The sequence below is a fragment of the Podarcis gaigeae genome (assembly GCF_964106915.1).
Source record: "Podarcis gaigeae genome assembly, chromosome: 1".
Taxonomy (NCBI): Eukaryota; Metazoa; Chordata; class Lepidosauria; order Squamata; family Lacertidae; genus Podarcis; species Podarcis gaigeae.
The window spans coordinates 124,944,460-124,960,614 of NC_139678.1; the positions used below are offsets into that span (position 1 = coordinate 124,944,460).

At 44.4% G+C, this 16,155-nt stretch overlaps 1 protein-coding gene across 3 annotated transcripts in view; it reads left to right on the plus strand.

Annotated features, from left to right (window-relative positions):
- PLCL1 (phospholipase C like 1 (inactive)) overlaps positions 1-16,155 on the plus strand; it is a 192,289-nt gene that overhangs the window by 146,985 nt on the left and 29,149 nt on the right. The window contains exons 2-5 of one of the 3 annotated variants that reach the window (XR_014556739.1): positions 2,707-5,178; positions 9,660-10,007; positions 10,199-10,333; positions 10,638-10,844. Coding sequence is in view for 2 of the 3 variants with exons in the window: in XM_083705320.1 (XP_083561446.1) it covers positions 211-636; positions 2,707-5,178; positions 9,660-9,863; positions 15,632-15,707 (3,178 nt within the window). In the remaining variant the exon portion in view is untranslated. Of the gene's footprint in view, positions 1-164; positions 637-2,706; positions 5,179-9,659; positions 10,008-10,198; positions 10,334-10,637; positions 10,845-15,631; positions 15,708-16,155 lie in introns of those variants that run through there. The other 2 variants (XM_083705320.1, XM_083705321.1) reach the window with 2 other exon arrangements.

Here is a 16,155-nt window from a genome sequence, read left to right on the forward strand (position 1 = left end):
CAAGTCCTAGGCTCTGTGGTTTAACCCACAGCGCAAATTACCTAGCTGCATTAAAGCTGCAGTCATGAATTCTATCAGCTTCTGGTTGGGTACTGAGTGTTCTTTTTGTGCTTGATTGGCTGGCCTTAAGTTCTGACCAATAGGAAGGCAAGGCAGATATGCCATTTTGCCCACCCAGGTTGCCAGGGAACACAACAGCAAGGTGCTTAAATGTTGAGTCCTCTGAAAGCGTTGACTGCTTGTATCCATTCTAGCAGCTCATCATCACAGTCTGTGGACTCTCCTACCCCATCCGGGGACTCATCGTCGCAGTCTGTGGCTGCTCCTACCCCGCCTGAAGGCACATCATCACAGTCTATAGCTGCTACTACCCTGTCTGGAGCCACATCATCCCTGTCTGTAGCTGTTCTTCCCCCATCTGGAGGCTCATCCTCACAGTCTGTGACTTCTCATACCCAGTCTCAGGACTCACTGCCACAGCCCGTTGCCACTCCTACCCCACCTGGAGGCTCAGCGACACAATCTTTGGCTGCTTCTGCTGCCCAGTATGGAGGCACGTCGTCACAATTTTTGACCGTTCCTTCCACGTCACAATTCCTGACTCTTCCTGCCGAAGGCATATCGCTGGAGAAAGAGGCAAGACAGAAATGGAGGGGTTGGGAAACAGGATTGAGTATATGGGCTCAGGATGCGCGTAAGGGAATCAATGAGTGGAGTGAGAAGACCTGGAGTTTGAGCACACTGTTGTTTTGCCCCTTGGATCCATTCTTGTTTGCCTCTGCTCTTTCTGTCTCATTCATACTTAGGTCTTCAAGCCCTGTGTGTACTTCTACGCATTCATTTTACTCACACTGACTGGTTCTCTCTTTCCTTCTCTAATCTGCCTGTGCCGTTCTACCTGAGGCCTTGTTGACACATAGTGAAACTCCTGTGTCAAAGTCAGTGGATTCTCACAATGCTTTAACATTTCTCAGGTGTTTATTTTCTGGGAAGATTTTACATTGGGGGAGCAAGATTGTAAGCCTCCAGGTGTTTTGGAGCTGCCGCCCCTATCCTCTCTGACCATTGGCCATGTGCTGCAGTTGATGGGAGTTGGGAGTCCAGCAACATCTTCAGGCAAACCACTACCTCTAAAGGTTCCGTATCTGCTGAGCATTCTCAAAACTCTGTTACTCAGAGACTGTTAATAGATGAGTTCTAAAGCCGGGACTTGCCTTTCACAATAGACTTATATGCTACCCAGTGCCTACATAGAAGTCATATTTAAAGGGGGCCATTGTGTGTTTCAAGGGGGAATTTGTTGTGGGTCATTGACACTCACATTACTGGATTTTGAAATGACAACTGGACTCTCTTTACTCTTACTTTCTCTTATTGTTGGTTAGTTCAGTAGAATTGCTTTGATTCCACTTCTATTTAAAAATCCTTGTAACTTAAAAAAAATGCTTTGCATGTCGATGGAGATTAGAGTTGTAGGTCAGCAGTGGTATGGACCAGTGCTTTTTTCTCTAAAAAAATGTTTAGGAGTACTCTCATTTTGACTCAAGAAAATCACCATTTTATACTTCAAATCAGGACAAATAAATACAATAAATGAACAAAAGTACAAAGATTCAGAAAATGTTTAGGGGTATGCATCCCCCTGCATCCCCCCCACCCTGAAAAAAACACTAGTGTGGACAAACCTTTGTGTAAAATGGATTGTGGCTGGGCCACAGAAATGAGAATATATATATATATATATATATATATATATATATGTCATGTAACAAATGTGAACCAGCTTTTTAGACAGGGGTTATAATTTTGTGGTTTTCTTTTGTTCATCCTTCAGGATGCAGAGCAGAATTAAAGTGGTTTGATAATGTTGGTTTTTGTCTTGATCACCTTTATTTAACTCTGCCCCATTGATTGCTGTTGTGCTGATAGTTATGCTACAAAAAAATCTGTTAGTGTTTAAATTGCCCCAAGACTCTTTGTTTTTTATGTACTTGATGGCAGCCATGCCACTCTCCTGAGGGGCAGAGTGAGGTAGCTGCTTGAGGCAGAAAATGTGAAGAGTGTAGGGAGAGTAATATCAAGGTGTTAAAAGCGCTGGGCTGTGTGTGTTCTGCACACATCCCTCATACCAGTTCTCTGCCCTCAAGTGTGGTGAAGAACACTGTCCAATGGCCAGTGTTGAAGTAGGAGCATGTGCCAGACTAGGGTTGCCATATTTCAAACAGTGAATCTGGACAGAAAAGTTGTTGAGCTTTTCTTTTTTCTGCCAAAGTTGTTGAGCTTCTTTTAGTTTTGCCCAAAGTTGTTGAGCTTTTTGGGTAAAAATGCGGTTTTTGAGCTATTTTTATGGAAATACGGCAAAAATGGCACAGCCAACATGGGTTGTCATACATCTGGATTTTACCGGACATTTTCCCAATTTCTGCCCAGGCACTGCTGCTGACTGCAGTATTCCAGTTGTATTCAGGAAAATCCGGACGTATGGCAATCCTATATTAGCTTCTGTTGAGGGGTAAAGGATCATCTTGTCATTCACCTCTTGCAAAATAGTTTATACCAGCCCATGTGCAGTTTAATGGATGAATGTTATTTAGTCAGTCACTTGTTGAGTGTGGTAATGACCATTATACTTAACATGTCATTTCTCTACCTACCATTTGATCTGAAGGCCATTAATTGTGTTTTGTTTTTTAAATTGTGTTGCAGGATCCTGCAAATCAAAAATGTGGACGCAAGAAAACAGTGTCCTTCAGCAGCATGCCATCGGAAAAGAAAATAAGCAGCGCCAACGACTGCATCAGCTTCATGCAGGCTGGTTGTGAACTGAAGAAAGTCCGGCCAAACTCCCGGATTTATAATCGTTTTTTTACCCTGGACACTGACTCACAAGCGCTTCGCTGGGAACCATCTAAGAAAGATCCTGACAAGGCCAAACTCGAAATTTCCGCTGTGAAAGAGGTCCGGTTAGGGAAAAACACAGAAACATTCAGAAACAATGGGCTAGCAGATCAAATTTCCGAAGACTGTGCCTTCTCTATAATTCATGGGGAGAATTATGAGTCACTGCATCTCGTTGCCAATTCAGCAGACGTGACCAACATTTGGGTGTCAGGTTTGAGGTACCTGGTTTCCCGGGCCAAACAGTGCCTGGATTTGATAGAAGGTAGCCAGGACACTCCACGTTTTGCATGGCTAAAGTCTGTGTTTGAAGCCGCAGATGTCGATGGTAATGGGATCATGTTGGAAGACACAGCTGTAGAATTAATAAAGCGGCTGAACCCTGCCTTAAAGGAGTCAAAGATCAGGTTAAAATTTAAGGAAATCCAGAGAAGCAAAGAGAAGCTAACGACCCGTGTAACAAAAGAGGAATTTTGTGAAGCATACATTGAGCTTTGCACTAGACCCGAAGTTTATTTTTTGCTGGTGCAAATATCTAAAAACAAAGAATACTTAGATGTCAATGACCTCATGCTTTTTTTAGAAGCTGAGCAAGGGGTGGCACAAGCAACTGAAGAAATGTGTCTTGATATTATTCAAAGGTATGAATTTTCGGAGGAAGGGCGGTTGCAGGGTTTTCTGGCAATTGATGGATTTACTCAGTATTTGCTGTCCCCGGAATGTGATATTTTTGACCCTGCACATAAAAATGTTGTCCAAGATATGACCCAGCCTTTATCACATTACTATATCAATTCATCTCACAATACCTACCTAATAGAAGACCAGGTGCGAGGGCCAGCTGATATTAATGGCTATGTCAGGGCACTGAAGATGAGCTGTCGATGTATCGAACTGGATGTGTGTGATGGTCCAGATAAGGAGCCCATCATCTGCAATCGTAACAGCATGACGTCACCTCTATCTTTTCAATGTGTCATTGAGGTGATCAACAAATTTGCCTTTGTTTCATCACAGTACCCTCTTATTCTTTGCTTGGGAAACTACTGCTCCATACAGCAGCAGAAGGTTATGGTTGAACAGATGAAGAAGATTTTTAAAAACAGGCTCTATACTGATATGCCACCGCAGTCAGAAGCCTACCTTCCATCTCCAGAGAAACTGAAAATGAAGATTATCATCAAAGGGAAGAAACTGCCTGATGGTGAGGATTTATTAGAGGGAGAAGTCAGTGATGAAGATGAAGAAGCTGAAATATCTCGAAGAATGTCTGAAGTGTCTGTGGAGACGCCCAAGATGACTTGGTTATGCAAGGAGCTGTCTGACCTGGTATCTGTATGCAGAGCTGTCAGATTCAAAGATTTTGAGCACTCAATGAAAAGTCAGAATTACTGGGAAATCTGTTCCTTTAGCGAAGCAGATGCTAGCAGAATTGCAAATGAGTGTCCGGAGAACTTTGTTAATTACAATAAGAAATTTCTGTCTCGAATATACCCTAGTGCCATGAGAATAGATTCCAGTAACTTAAATCCGCAGGATTTTTGGAACTGTGGTTGCCAGATAGTGGCCATGAATTATCAAACGCCAGGGCCAATGATGGATTTACATACCGGTTGGTTTCTACAAAACGGAGGATGCGGTTATGTTCTTCGACCTTCTGTTATGCGAGAAGAAGTTTCGTATTTCAGTGCGAATACAAAGGGCATAGTTCCAGGGGCCTCTCCTCAAGTTCTGCATGTCAAAATCATCAGTGGGCAGAACTTTCCCAAGCCAAAAGGAGCCTGTGCCAAGGGGGATGTCATAGATCCTTATGTGTTCCTAGAAGTCCATGGCATTCCTGCAGACTGTACAGAACAGAGAACTAAAACCGTTCAGCAAAACAGTGATAACCCCATTTTTGACGAGAGCTTTGAGTTTGAGATAAACCTACCAGAGCTTGCAATGATCCGTTTTGTTGTGCTGGATGATGATTACATTGGAGATGAGTTCATAGGCCAATGCGCTATCCCCCTAGAGTGTATACAGCCAGGCTATCGGCACATACCTTTACGCTCCTTTGTTGGAGACCTTATGGAGCATGTTACGCTTTTTGTGCACATTGCAATAACTAACCGAAGCGGTGGAGGGAAGGCCCATAAACGCAGCCTGACCGCAAGAATAGGGATGAAAACAAGAGACTATACCATGCTGCGGAACACAAGTCTTAAGATTGTAGATGACATCTTCAAACCAGCGATACATCCATTAAGAGAGGCAACTGACATGCGGGAAAATATGCAGGTAATGAAACGTACCACTTCATTCTTTTCATTTGTTTTAGAACTTGATTTAACCAACTATTTAAGTCAAAAGAACTGCTAATGATATTTTCATAATGGGGGGGGGGTCTTATCTCAAATGATGCAACACCCTATTAGTAAATAATGTTGTAGCTCACTTAAATTGTATTCTTGCGGTGTTGTTGAATGAACAGTCCCCAAGACCCTACCTCTCAAGTGTCAATGAGCTGAACCTTATGGTAGGATGTCCTCTGCATCCCTTGTAACCTGAAGTTCCCAACTTCCACCATGCTATCCTTGTTCTTCTGGATTTCTCTTCAACAGCCTTTTGGTCTACTACAGCTCCCACCATCCCTGATTGTTGGCCATGCTTGCTGAGGTTGAAGGGAGTTGTAGCTGAAACATCTGTAGGATAGCAGATTGAGGAAGGTTGCTTCAAGAGGGATCTTCTGGAGGTGGCAAGGCAGTCAGATTGCATGCCTGCCCCCACTGCACATACTGTCATCAGCTGTGACTCAGGCTGTGCATCTGTACACATAAATGCCAGATTCCTATGACCTTCTCTTCGCTGTTGCCCCCCCCAAAGAAGGACTGAAGAAACCAGATGCAATTGCAAACAAATACATATGTGTATGCAGTAATTAATACATGACCGCATACTCTCAGTGTATTTTTGTATGTATATCTCTGTATTACAGAGACTTGATGACGCAGCCCAGTACCAAAAACATGCTAAAATCCATTGTAGTCCCTGCACACTAAGAACAGCATTCTTGTGTGCACCGGATTTGGCACTGAAAGAAGTTAGAAGTCAGAGTTTAAATGTCTGTTTCATGAAATATTACAGGACTAGTAGTCTACTTTCTTCTGTTAATAGGAATGGTCTTCGATAAATTAAATTTTTCCACCAGGAAAAATAAAGTATATTGATGCAGGTCCTACAAAGGGTTTAAAGTTCCCCATAAAAGATTAATTCATTTGTTCTATAAAACTTGGTGTGCCCCCCCCCCCCCGCCGCCGCTGCATCCTTCTTTTCAACATGTTTTAAAGAAGGGTTGAATCGCAGACATGGAACTTTTTTAATCAAGTGAAAGTACACGTCTGCAGTTCATGCAAACAGTTTTATCCTTACCATAATGTATAAGCAAGTGGTGAGAAAATACAGATCTTGCTATTGAAACACCTTAAAGACAAATTACATCTAGCACAAAAATGACTGAGGTTGCAATATGCATTTAGATGACAACACCCTTTGCCGTCTGTCAGAAGATGGAGAGAGCAGCTGATTTAATTATATCTAAAAGCGGTGTTTTTGTAAATTCCTGTTGGGAACTGGTTTGTAAATATGCTTGTACAGAAAAAGAGAGAAAAAAGCCCTAATCAAAACGAGAAATGTTAGTATAGCCAAATGATGGAGAGTTGCTCTTTCACTTTTATAGACTATAATTACTTTCATACACACAGATGTTCCATTCATTTTCTGTCCTACTTGGATTACAATGGTATGTAGCAGAATGCAGGTTCAGTGCCAATTTGTATAATTTGGGATTGATGGGATTCAGGTGGCCTTTGGAGCAACGCAGTGTCTGTAATGGAATTTTGTACTCTCTCCAAATCTGCTACTGCTGAACTTGATAAGCAACAAAATGGTTTGTGGCAGCCGAAGAGGTTTAGGCGGCGACTAAACACATGTGTAATGGATAATAATTTAAATTAGGTTGCTATAAGGCTCATACGGCATCACACAGCATCCTTCAGTTCCCTTGTACTTGGGAGAGAGTCCACTGCTGTAATGTTGAACGTTTGATTGGCTTGTTCATTCCCTTGCTTTCTGGGAGTGGGGTGCTGCTGCTTATGGGGCAAGGTGGGTGCAGTGCTGGAGAAACTCACCTCTTTCTCTCCTGGTAAGTGGAAGCAACCCCACTCCCAGGAAGCTTGTGTTGTGGCTCCATGCCCAGTAGGGGTGAGCTAGATCTGGGAGGGAGTTGCACCTCTTTTCCTCAGTGCTTTTTCAGAACTGTCTTTCTCAGTGCATGAAAAGACACTGATAGGGCATATACAATGTCCAGCTTTTTGGAAGAGTTCCCGGAAGGAAATAAATGGCTTCTCCTATAGGCTTCTTGGGTGCTAGCATTCCAAGGTGTATATATCCCAGGTTTCCTTAAAAGGTAAAGGACCAGTCGCAGACGACTCTGGGGTTGCGGCGCTCATCTCGCTTTGCAGGCCGAGGGAGCCGTCATTTGTCCGCAGACAGTTTTCTGGGTCATGTGGCCAGCATGACTAAGCTGCTTCTGGCGCAACACCAAAACCAGAGCAGCGCATGGAACACCAAAACCAGAGCAGCGCATGGAAACGCCATTTACCTTCCTGCCAGAGCAGTACCTATTTATCTACTTGCACTCTGATGTGCTTTCGAACTGCTAGGGTGGCAGGAGCAGGGACCGAGCAACGGGAGCTCACCCTGTTGCGGGGATTTGAACTGCCAACCTTCTGATTGGCAAGCCCAAGAGGCTCAGTGGTTTAGACCACAGCGCCACCTGAGTCCCCCAGGTTTCCTTAAGGCCTGCTTAAAACGGAAAATTGGTTTTCGGTTGTGTCTGTAGTCCCCTGGTATGACTTGTAAACTGACTCCTTATGCAGTGTGTCAGTCAGAGGATGCAGCTGTGCCACGATGGAAGCTTGTGCCCTTTATTGAATGCTGACAAGTCTTCTGCCTTTAACTATAGCCTGAAAATATAGGTTAAAAATACCGGGCACACATTACTATTCAGTGAGACGTTAAATACACCCTGACTCTAGTTTTGAGTATTTCAGGAAAATCAAGCAGATACCTTTCTATTTTTGTCTTAAAAGGAAACACAAGAGAAATATTTTAAGGCTCATGCATATGAGCACACATTTTAGGAGACAGTTAATTAAGAAAAAAAGCAAACTTGAATGCTGATAAAAATAGAATAAAATAGAGCTCAGTCTATTGCATGTTCTTGAAGAAAATTAAGCCTTGAAATCTTCTCGAGATCCCTAAGCAGGCTTGAAATCAGCATCTGATAAGTTTACAGAAATGGTGGAGCCCATGGTTCTCAGAGGGCCCTCAGCTCCTGCTTGTGGCCTCCTTTTTAAAAGGTTTCCAGCATTCAAAAGAGAAGCACCAAGTGATTAAGTTGCAGTAGCTGTGATTTTCATTTCCCTGGAATGCTTCTGGGGCTCTGATGTCGGACTGAGAGGCTTCTTGGGGAAATTAAGATGGCAGCTTCTCACCTGGCATTCCTTTGGCAAGCTGGGTAGCATGTTGCTGCCCCACTTAGCAGTGAATGGGGGGGCTCACTAGGACACCGTAGCAGGTCCCCTGTCTCTAAGGCATCAGCCCTGTCTCTAGCATCAGCCCTGTCTCTAAGGACCACTTCATGTATTTACAGAAATACACTTCCATGGGAAGCTTATGAAGCTGCTGTGATGTACAAAATTTGATGCCCCCCCCCCGGCCCTTGTGCCACCTTCCCAAAACTGGGTGAGTGAGGTGCTGGTTTTTGGGAAGAAGGCATGAGGCTCTGGCACGTTCCTTGAGCCCTCCTTGTGTCCTTCCCAAAACTGGGCAAGCACTAACTGGGCTTGGGGAAAGAGGGAAAGAGGTGGGTGGACCCCAGGACATAGATGTCAACCGTCCCATATTTGGAGGGAAAGTTCCTTATCCCAGCGCCGTGTCCCGCTGCTGTCCCTTATTGATTATGTCTCTTAAATTTCCCGGGTTTCAAAGGAAGCAGCTCCTCTCCCTCCCTCCCTCTCTCCCTGCCGGCCAGGGAGGAGGGAGGCTCCAACTGTGTTGCTTGGCTGCGTTGCTCACCCAATAAGGAGTCTAAGAACGACTGGGGGGGTGGAGCTTGCATGCCTTGTGCCAATCAAATCGGCCGCGTTGCCTGGGGACTCGCCTTTGCTCAGCGCTTCCCAGCTGAGAGGTGACGGTGGTTTCCCTTGCTTCATCCCCTTTGCCGGGTTGCTGTGCTGTGGGAACCACCGCTTGAGGCTTCATTTGGCTGCTGGCTTGGCTTTCTGCCTTTGGCTCGGAGGGGCTCAGAAGTTGAACATACCTGTGCCTGGAAAATCCCTTCTTTTGGCTGCTGATCCCTTATTTTTGAGGCTGCTGGTCCCTTATTTTCAAATCTGTAAGTTGACAGCTATGCCCCAGGACCCTGTGAGAGCTCTCAAAGCAAGTGGTTACTAGGTTTTGGGTCAGAGGCAGTAGATTAGGTGCCTGTGTGGGAGAACCAGTTGTGCTGCTCTAAATCCGCTTCTGACACACCCACCACTAGCATACGGTCTTCAAATAGGTGGTGAACCTTTAGTGTAATCCTCAGGCCAAAAAGTTGGCCATCGCTGTTCTAAAGAGTCCAGTGTTCCTCATTACAGTTACAGTTAGCTCTATAAAATAAATTGGAATGATTCCCTGCCGTAAGTATAAACTGATGCTTTTATTTTCCTCAACAGAATGCAATTGTGTCTCTTAAAGAGCTTTGTGGACTCCCACCAATTACCAATCTGAAGCAGTGCATTTTGACCTTGTCCTCACGCCTTATGAACAGCGACAATGTTCCCTCAGTGGCCCTCTGCATGAAAGACAACTTCCCCTACCTAGAACCTTTGGGGACATTGACAGATGTGCAGAAGAAGGTTCTAGCGGCATACGACCTGGTATGGTGTGGTTTTTTTGGTTGTTGTTATCTGGTTTATATTGGAAATAACTTGAGCCAACTCTGTTTCTCATAGACTTTCATATTGGCTTATGACTTGTATTTCCCCAAACTCAACTTTTGTTTGTTTGTTTGTTTATATTGAGTTTATATCATCATCATCATCATCATCAATCTTTATTACAGTCCAGAGACCCAACAAATCGTTACAAAGCAATACACAATTCATACAGCCTACCTCCAGGTTAAACAAGCATTTTGCTCAGAATATAGGGATCATTGGTTCTTGCAACCACCGATAAAAACTTTGCCACTGCTAATGATGATGATATTGAGTTTATATAAAAATAAACATCAGCACCAAGCCTTTTAAGAAGATCAATGCCTTTCTCTGTGTAGCATCTTCTACCTTTCCCAAATAGGATAGAAGAGCCTCTTGACAACCACTGGTCTGTATTGGTATCTATTACAGTGGTGCCTCGCAAGACGAAAAGAATCCGTTCCGCGAGTCTCTTCGTCTAGCGGTTTTTTCGTCTTGCGAAGCAAGCCCATTGACGGCTTAGCGGATAAGCTTTTAGTGGCTTAGTGGATAAGCGGATAAGCGGCTTAGCAGCTTAGAAAAAGGGGGGGGGAGGAAAAAAACCCCGCAGGAACTCGCAAGACATTGTCGTCTTGCGAAGCAAGCCCATAGGAAATTCGTTTTGCGAAGCACCTCCAAAACGGAAAACTCTTTCGTCTAGCGAGTTTTTCGTCTTGCGAGGCATTCGTCTTGCAGGGCACCACTGTAATGTTTTCCACTTGGAAATAAGTATTTCCCCCCCCCCCCAGTTGCTAGAAGCATCAGATGACCATGTTAGTACACAAATGTACTAATCACTTTTTTAACAAAAATCACTTTTTTAACAAAACAAACTCAAAGTGACTTACAACAATAAATCAATTAAACATAAATTTAACCAGGATAATAATAATAATAAAAAAGAGGAAAATCTAAAATGCATTCATCTTTTCAAAAGGCAGGACTAAAAGGTCCCACTCACTGAAGGAGGCCACGGATAATTAAAAGGGAAAGGCCTAGTAGAAAAGAAATGTTTTTGCCTGATTCTAAAAAAGATATTCAATGGTGGTGACAGGCGACTCTCCCTGGGGAGTAGGCCTGGGCGATATATTGATATATTGCCCAGGACCGGTATAAAGGGCAGACCATGATGGTGGTTTCACTCAGTGGTATATCGCTAGTGAAACCATTACCGCTCCTGATTCCCTGCAGCTCCTGTAGCCGGCTGCTGGAGACAGAGGGACTCAGAGCTGTGGCGGTTTCACCAGCGATATACCGCTGAGTGAAAACACTATCGCAGTGTAATGGTTCTAGGGGTTGCTCGTGCGTAAATCGGCGCCACACCTGGCTGGGTTACCTGGGTGAACCCTTTCTGTCCGGACAGCCACTCACCCATGGCTGTCTCAATCGCTGGCAGAATTCGTCAGTGGGCGTTTCTTGAACTTCTTCCAGCAAAGAAGCTCTTTGACGCCTAGTCTCCGCCTACTCTCCCTGCGTGGAAGCCTTCTACGCAGGGAGGGTGTGGGCAGCGGAGGACCCGTGCTCTCCCCGCTGGTCCCCGGCGAGGAGTCATGGAGCCACTTCACCGATTCCCCCATCTGCCCCCCTTCTCCACTAGTGTTACGCTGATTTCCTTCCCCAGAAGATGGGCTGCTTCTCTCCCTCCCGGGACGCTCTCCGGAATCCCTCTGGAGCCCTCCCTCTGGCTCCGATGGCAGTTCCCTGACATGTAGTCTGCCCCTCATGCCAGCACAGAGTGAGAATCTAGCTGCATCAGCCAGGCTCCGATACAACTTGTGGTGTAGTGGTTAAGAGCGGTAGTCTCGTAATCTGGGGAACCGGGTTCGCGTCTCCGCTCCCCCACATGCAGCTGCTGGGTGACCTTGGGCCAGTCACACCTCTCTGAAGTCTCTCAGCCCCACTCACCTCACAGAGTGTTTGTTGTGGGGGAGGAAGGGAAAGGAGAATGTTAGCCGCTTTGAGACACCTTAGGGTAGTGATAAAGCGGGATATCAAATCCAAACTCCTCCTCCAACTCCTCCTCTTCTTCTTCTTCTTCTTCTTCTTCTTCTTCTTCTTCTTCTTCTTCTTCTTCTTCCTCCCTCCTTTTCTTTAAACTGCTTGGCTGAGGAGCGCATGGCTGCCCTCACCTCAGCCAAGCAGTTTTGTGGAGCCCCCAACTTGCCACTGGCTCGCACTTGTTCTTGAGGTTAGCTATGTAGTTCTTAGGCTTAGGAACTTGAGCCAGTATATGGTAGGATTTTAGTGGGTATTATTACTGAGGTCCAGGTCCGAGGGCCTTCTGGCGGTTCCCTCACTGCGAGAAGCAAAGCTACAGGGAACCAGGCAGAGGGCCTTCTCGGTAGTGGCACCCGCTCTGTGGAACGCCCTCCCATCAGATGTGAAAGAGATAAACAACTACCTGATATTCAGAAGACATCTTAAGGCAGTCCTGTTTAGGGAAGTTTTTAATGTATTTTTAATCTTTGTTGGAAGCCGCCCAGAGTGGCTGGGGAAGCCCAGCCAGATGGGCGGGGTACAAATAATAAATTATTATTATTATTATTATTATTATTATTATTATTATTATTATTATTTATTTGTATACCATCCTATACCCACAGATCTCAGGGTGGTTCACAGGATAAAATCACAATATAAAAACAGAAAATACATAATCAAAATAAAAACAAGAACAACCCAATAATCCTGATTCCTGAATTTAAGAGACGTGTACCTGAATATGGAAATGATGGTATTGATACCTGGGTTAGGGTGTAAATCTTTTAATAGGTGTCCTTTAAAATCAGTGACCCATGGATCTTGCAGCTTGATTCAGTGCAGGTTTAGTCAGAAGTTAGCCCTATATTGTTCAGTGGGGTCGACTGACTTGCAAATAACACGTAGAGAACTGTAGCCTAATGATGTATTTGCTTGAAAGTAAACCACACCAACAGAAATTGGTTTTGTTTCTGAGCAAAACTCATATTGGATTAGACTGCAAGTGTGTGTGTGTGTGTAATTTCTCATTAAATACATTATAATACACTTTCTGAGTGATTGAGATTTGTGTGTATTTGTAAATTAGTCATGTGAATACATTTTTGAAGGAAATTCGTCTATGTGGCAGTGCGTGTTCAGTGGTGCATGAAATTTCACACAAAGCAGATGCAGTTGCTCAGAGACCCTTAGTAATTATCTTTCTAACAATTAACTGCCTGTTTTATTGGCTTTATCCCGTATAAACAGACAAAGAGCGTTTGTCTGACTCTCATTTTTCTTTCTCTTGACAACTATATGCCCCACCACTGATGGCTGCTGTGCCGCCTTTAGAACTGGATATACAGTGGTGCCTCGCAAGACGAAAAAAATCTGTTCCACGAGTCTCTTTGTCTAGCGGTTTTTTCGTCTTGCGAAGCAAGCCCATTGACGGCTTAGCGGATTAGCGCTATTAGCGGCTTTTAGCGGCTTTTAGCGGCTTATCGGATAAGCAGATAAGCGGCTTAGAAAAAGGGGGGGGAGGAAAAAAACCCGCAGGAACTCGCAAGACACTTTCGTCTTGCGAAGCAAGCCCATAGGAAATTCGTTTTGCGAAGCACCTCCGAAATGGAAAACCCTTTCGTCTAGCGGGTTTTCTGTCTTGCGAGGCATTCGTCTTGCGGGGCACCACTGTACAAGTCACTTTAAGTCAAAATGCTTGAACTGTAAACTGATCTTTGTTTTTATTTAATAATCCCATATACAGTCTTGCCCACAGACCACTGGATTAAATGGTCTAGTGCAGGTGCAGCAAATCTTTTTTGAAATGAGGGCCACCTTTTTGGGGGTCAAAGTGTGAAAGTTGGGTATGGCAATTTTTGGAGGGACACATTATTGGTGAGGTGGGGGGGGGTCACAAAAACCTTTTGACATCCCAGAATCACATCAAGGGGTATGTGGGAGTTATCAATCAATAAATATATGGGCCGGATTCAACTAACACAGTGCACTAGTGAAAGATAGCCTAATGGGGCTTCCCCCCTCTTCTTCTGCCCCCTGTACTAGGGAGATTGTTTTGTCTGGCAAGCAGAAACGCTTGCAGTGATGTAATCATCAAATTAGTGTGACACTGAATGCCACCCTGTAAAAGAAAGAGAGAGAGTCTATATGTATATGTATATGTATATGTATATGTATATGTATATGTATATGTATATGTATGTTGTTGTTTAGTCGTGTCCGACTCTTTGTGACCCCATGGACCAGAGCACGCCAGGCACTCCTATCTTCCACTGCCTCCTGCAGTTTGGTCAAACTCATGCTGGTAGCTTCGAGAACACTGTCCAACCATCTCGTCCTCTGTTGTCCCCTTCTCCTTGTGCCCTCCATCTTTCCCAACATCAGGTCTTTTCCAGGGAGTCTTCTCTTCTCATGAGGTGGCCAAAGTATTGGCGCCTCAGCTTCAGGATCTGTCCTTCCAGTGAGCACTCAAGGCTGATTTCCTTAAGAATGGATAGGGTTGATCTTCTTGCAGTCCATGGAACTCTCAAGAGTCTCCTCCAGCACCAGAATTCAAAAGCATCAATTCTTTAGCGATCTATATCTATATCTAGAACTATATCTGTATCTATAGGCTACACACACAGAGATATGTAGTCAACTTTTGGGTGCCACACAAAAACCTTTCAGTAGGTCTGCTCTGGGTAAAAGTTCCTCATTATGAAAGTGTTGGGATTTTGGTTGTAAAACTTCACACAATGCACATTGCTTTTGCTTTGATGTCAGCTGGATTGTGTTTGCATGGAATGTCACTAAGCAAGAATTGGGGATACCTTTTTAGATGTTTAAAGGAGTGCACTCTTCACTCTCCCTCCCAATAGCTGCATAATTTAATAAACATTCTTTAAGGGTTACTTTTGTTTTGTTTTTTGGTATTCACAGTTATTTGAGATCCTTGTGCCTCCCCACTGTGCAAACTCAGTACCGGTGCTTCCATTCAGCATTATTTAAAAAGGAGACAAAGTGTAGCATGACTCCCCCTCCCCCATGAAGTACTGTGAAGCTTGGTTTTTTGTTTTGTTTTTTTTTTTTTACTTTACCTATGATTAATTCTTTGGAGGCTCTGCACTCCCGATCTTCTGAGTGATAAAAATCACAGTTGCCCCTGCTTTTAAATGAGAGCTGGGTGGAAACAGCATCATGTCGGCTCTCCCCTTATTCCTCATCCATTGTGTGGGAATGGGAAATGGTGGGCCCTAGACTCTTACCTTACACTTGATGCTCACAAATGCCTCACCTAACAGTTGGATGAAACATTTGGCAGCATCATGAATGAGATAAGACACAGTTGATTGCTGAATACCACGGAGGTTCACGTGGAAGTCCTGCTGATTTCAGTGAAACAACTCCAAAGTTAAGTATGTGCATGATTGCAACTGGAGAGACAGCTTTGCTCATTTGGAAGTACCCAAGGCATTGATGTCCTTAAGCTTGTAATTGTCTGTCTCCTGCCTTCATTTCCTCCTGACATTGTATCTTGCATTTCCCCCTGTCTGTCAAGATAATGCCTAATTGACATAAACTGTTCATTGAATCTCCCTTATCATTTTTTCTGTTACAAAATGGGGAGCGTTTTAGAGGAGGGAATGAATAAGGGCTTTTCGACATAGGGATTCTGGCCTGAGAGGCAAAGCTGGTAAAAGCAACTTTTCTTGTTTTATTTTCCCTGACAGATGATTCAAGAAAGCAGATTCCTTATAGAAACGTCAGATGCTGTTTACGACAAGATAGTTCAGTGCCAGAAAGCAGGTAACCTACTTTCAGTTTTAAATATACTCAAGAGACTTCCTTGGCAATAATCATCCCAAATATTTTTCCATTCTAGCTCTTGCCCATTAAGGATACAATATCCCTCCTTGCTGCAGGAGGTGGGAGCAGAGTTGTGCTGATGGGGACTGGTGGGAGTTGTAGTCCAAAGATTAGGGTCCAGCTGCACTGGCTATCAATTAGCTTCGGGGCCCAATTCAAAGTGCTGGTTTTGACCTATAAAGCCGTAAACGGCTCAGGACCGCAATACCTCAAGGACTGCCTCTTCCCATATGAACCTACCTGGACCCTGAGATCATCTTCCGAGGCCCTTCTTCGTGTGCCTCCTCCTCAAGAGGTTCGGAGTGTGGCAACACGAGAATGGGCCTTCTCTGCAGTGGCTCCCCATCTGCGGAATGCTCTCCCCAGGGAAGTTTGCCTGGCACCTTCA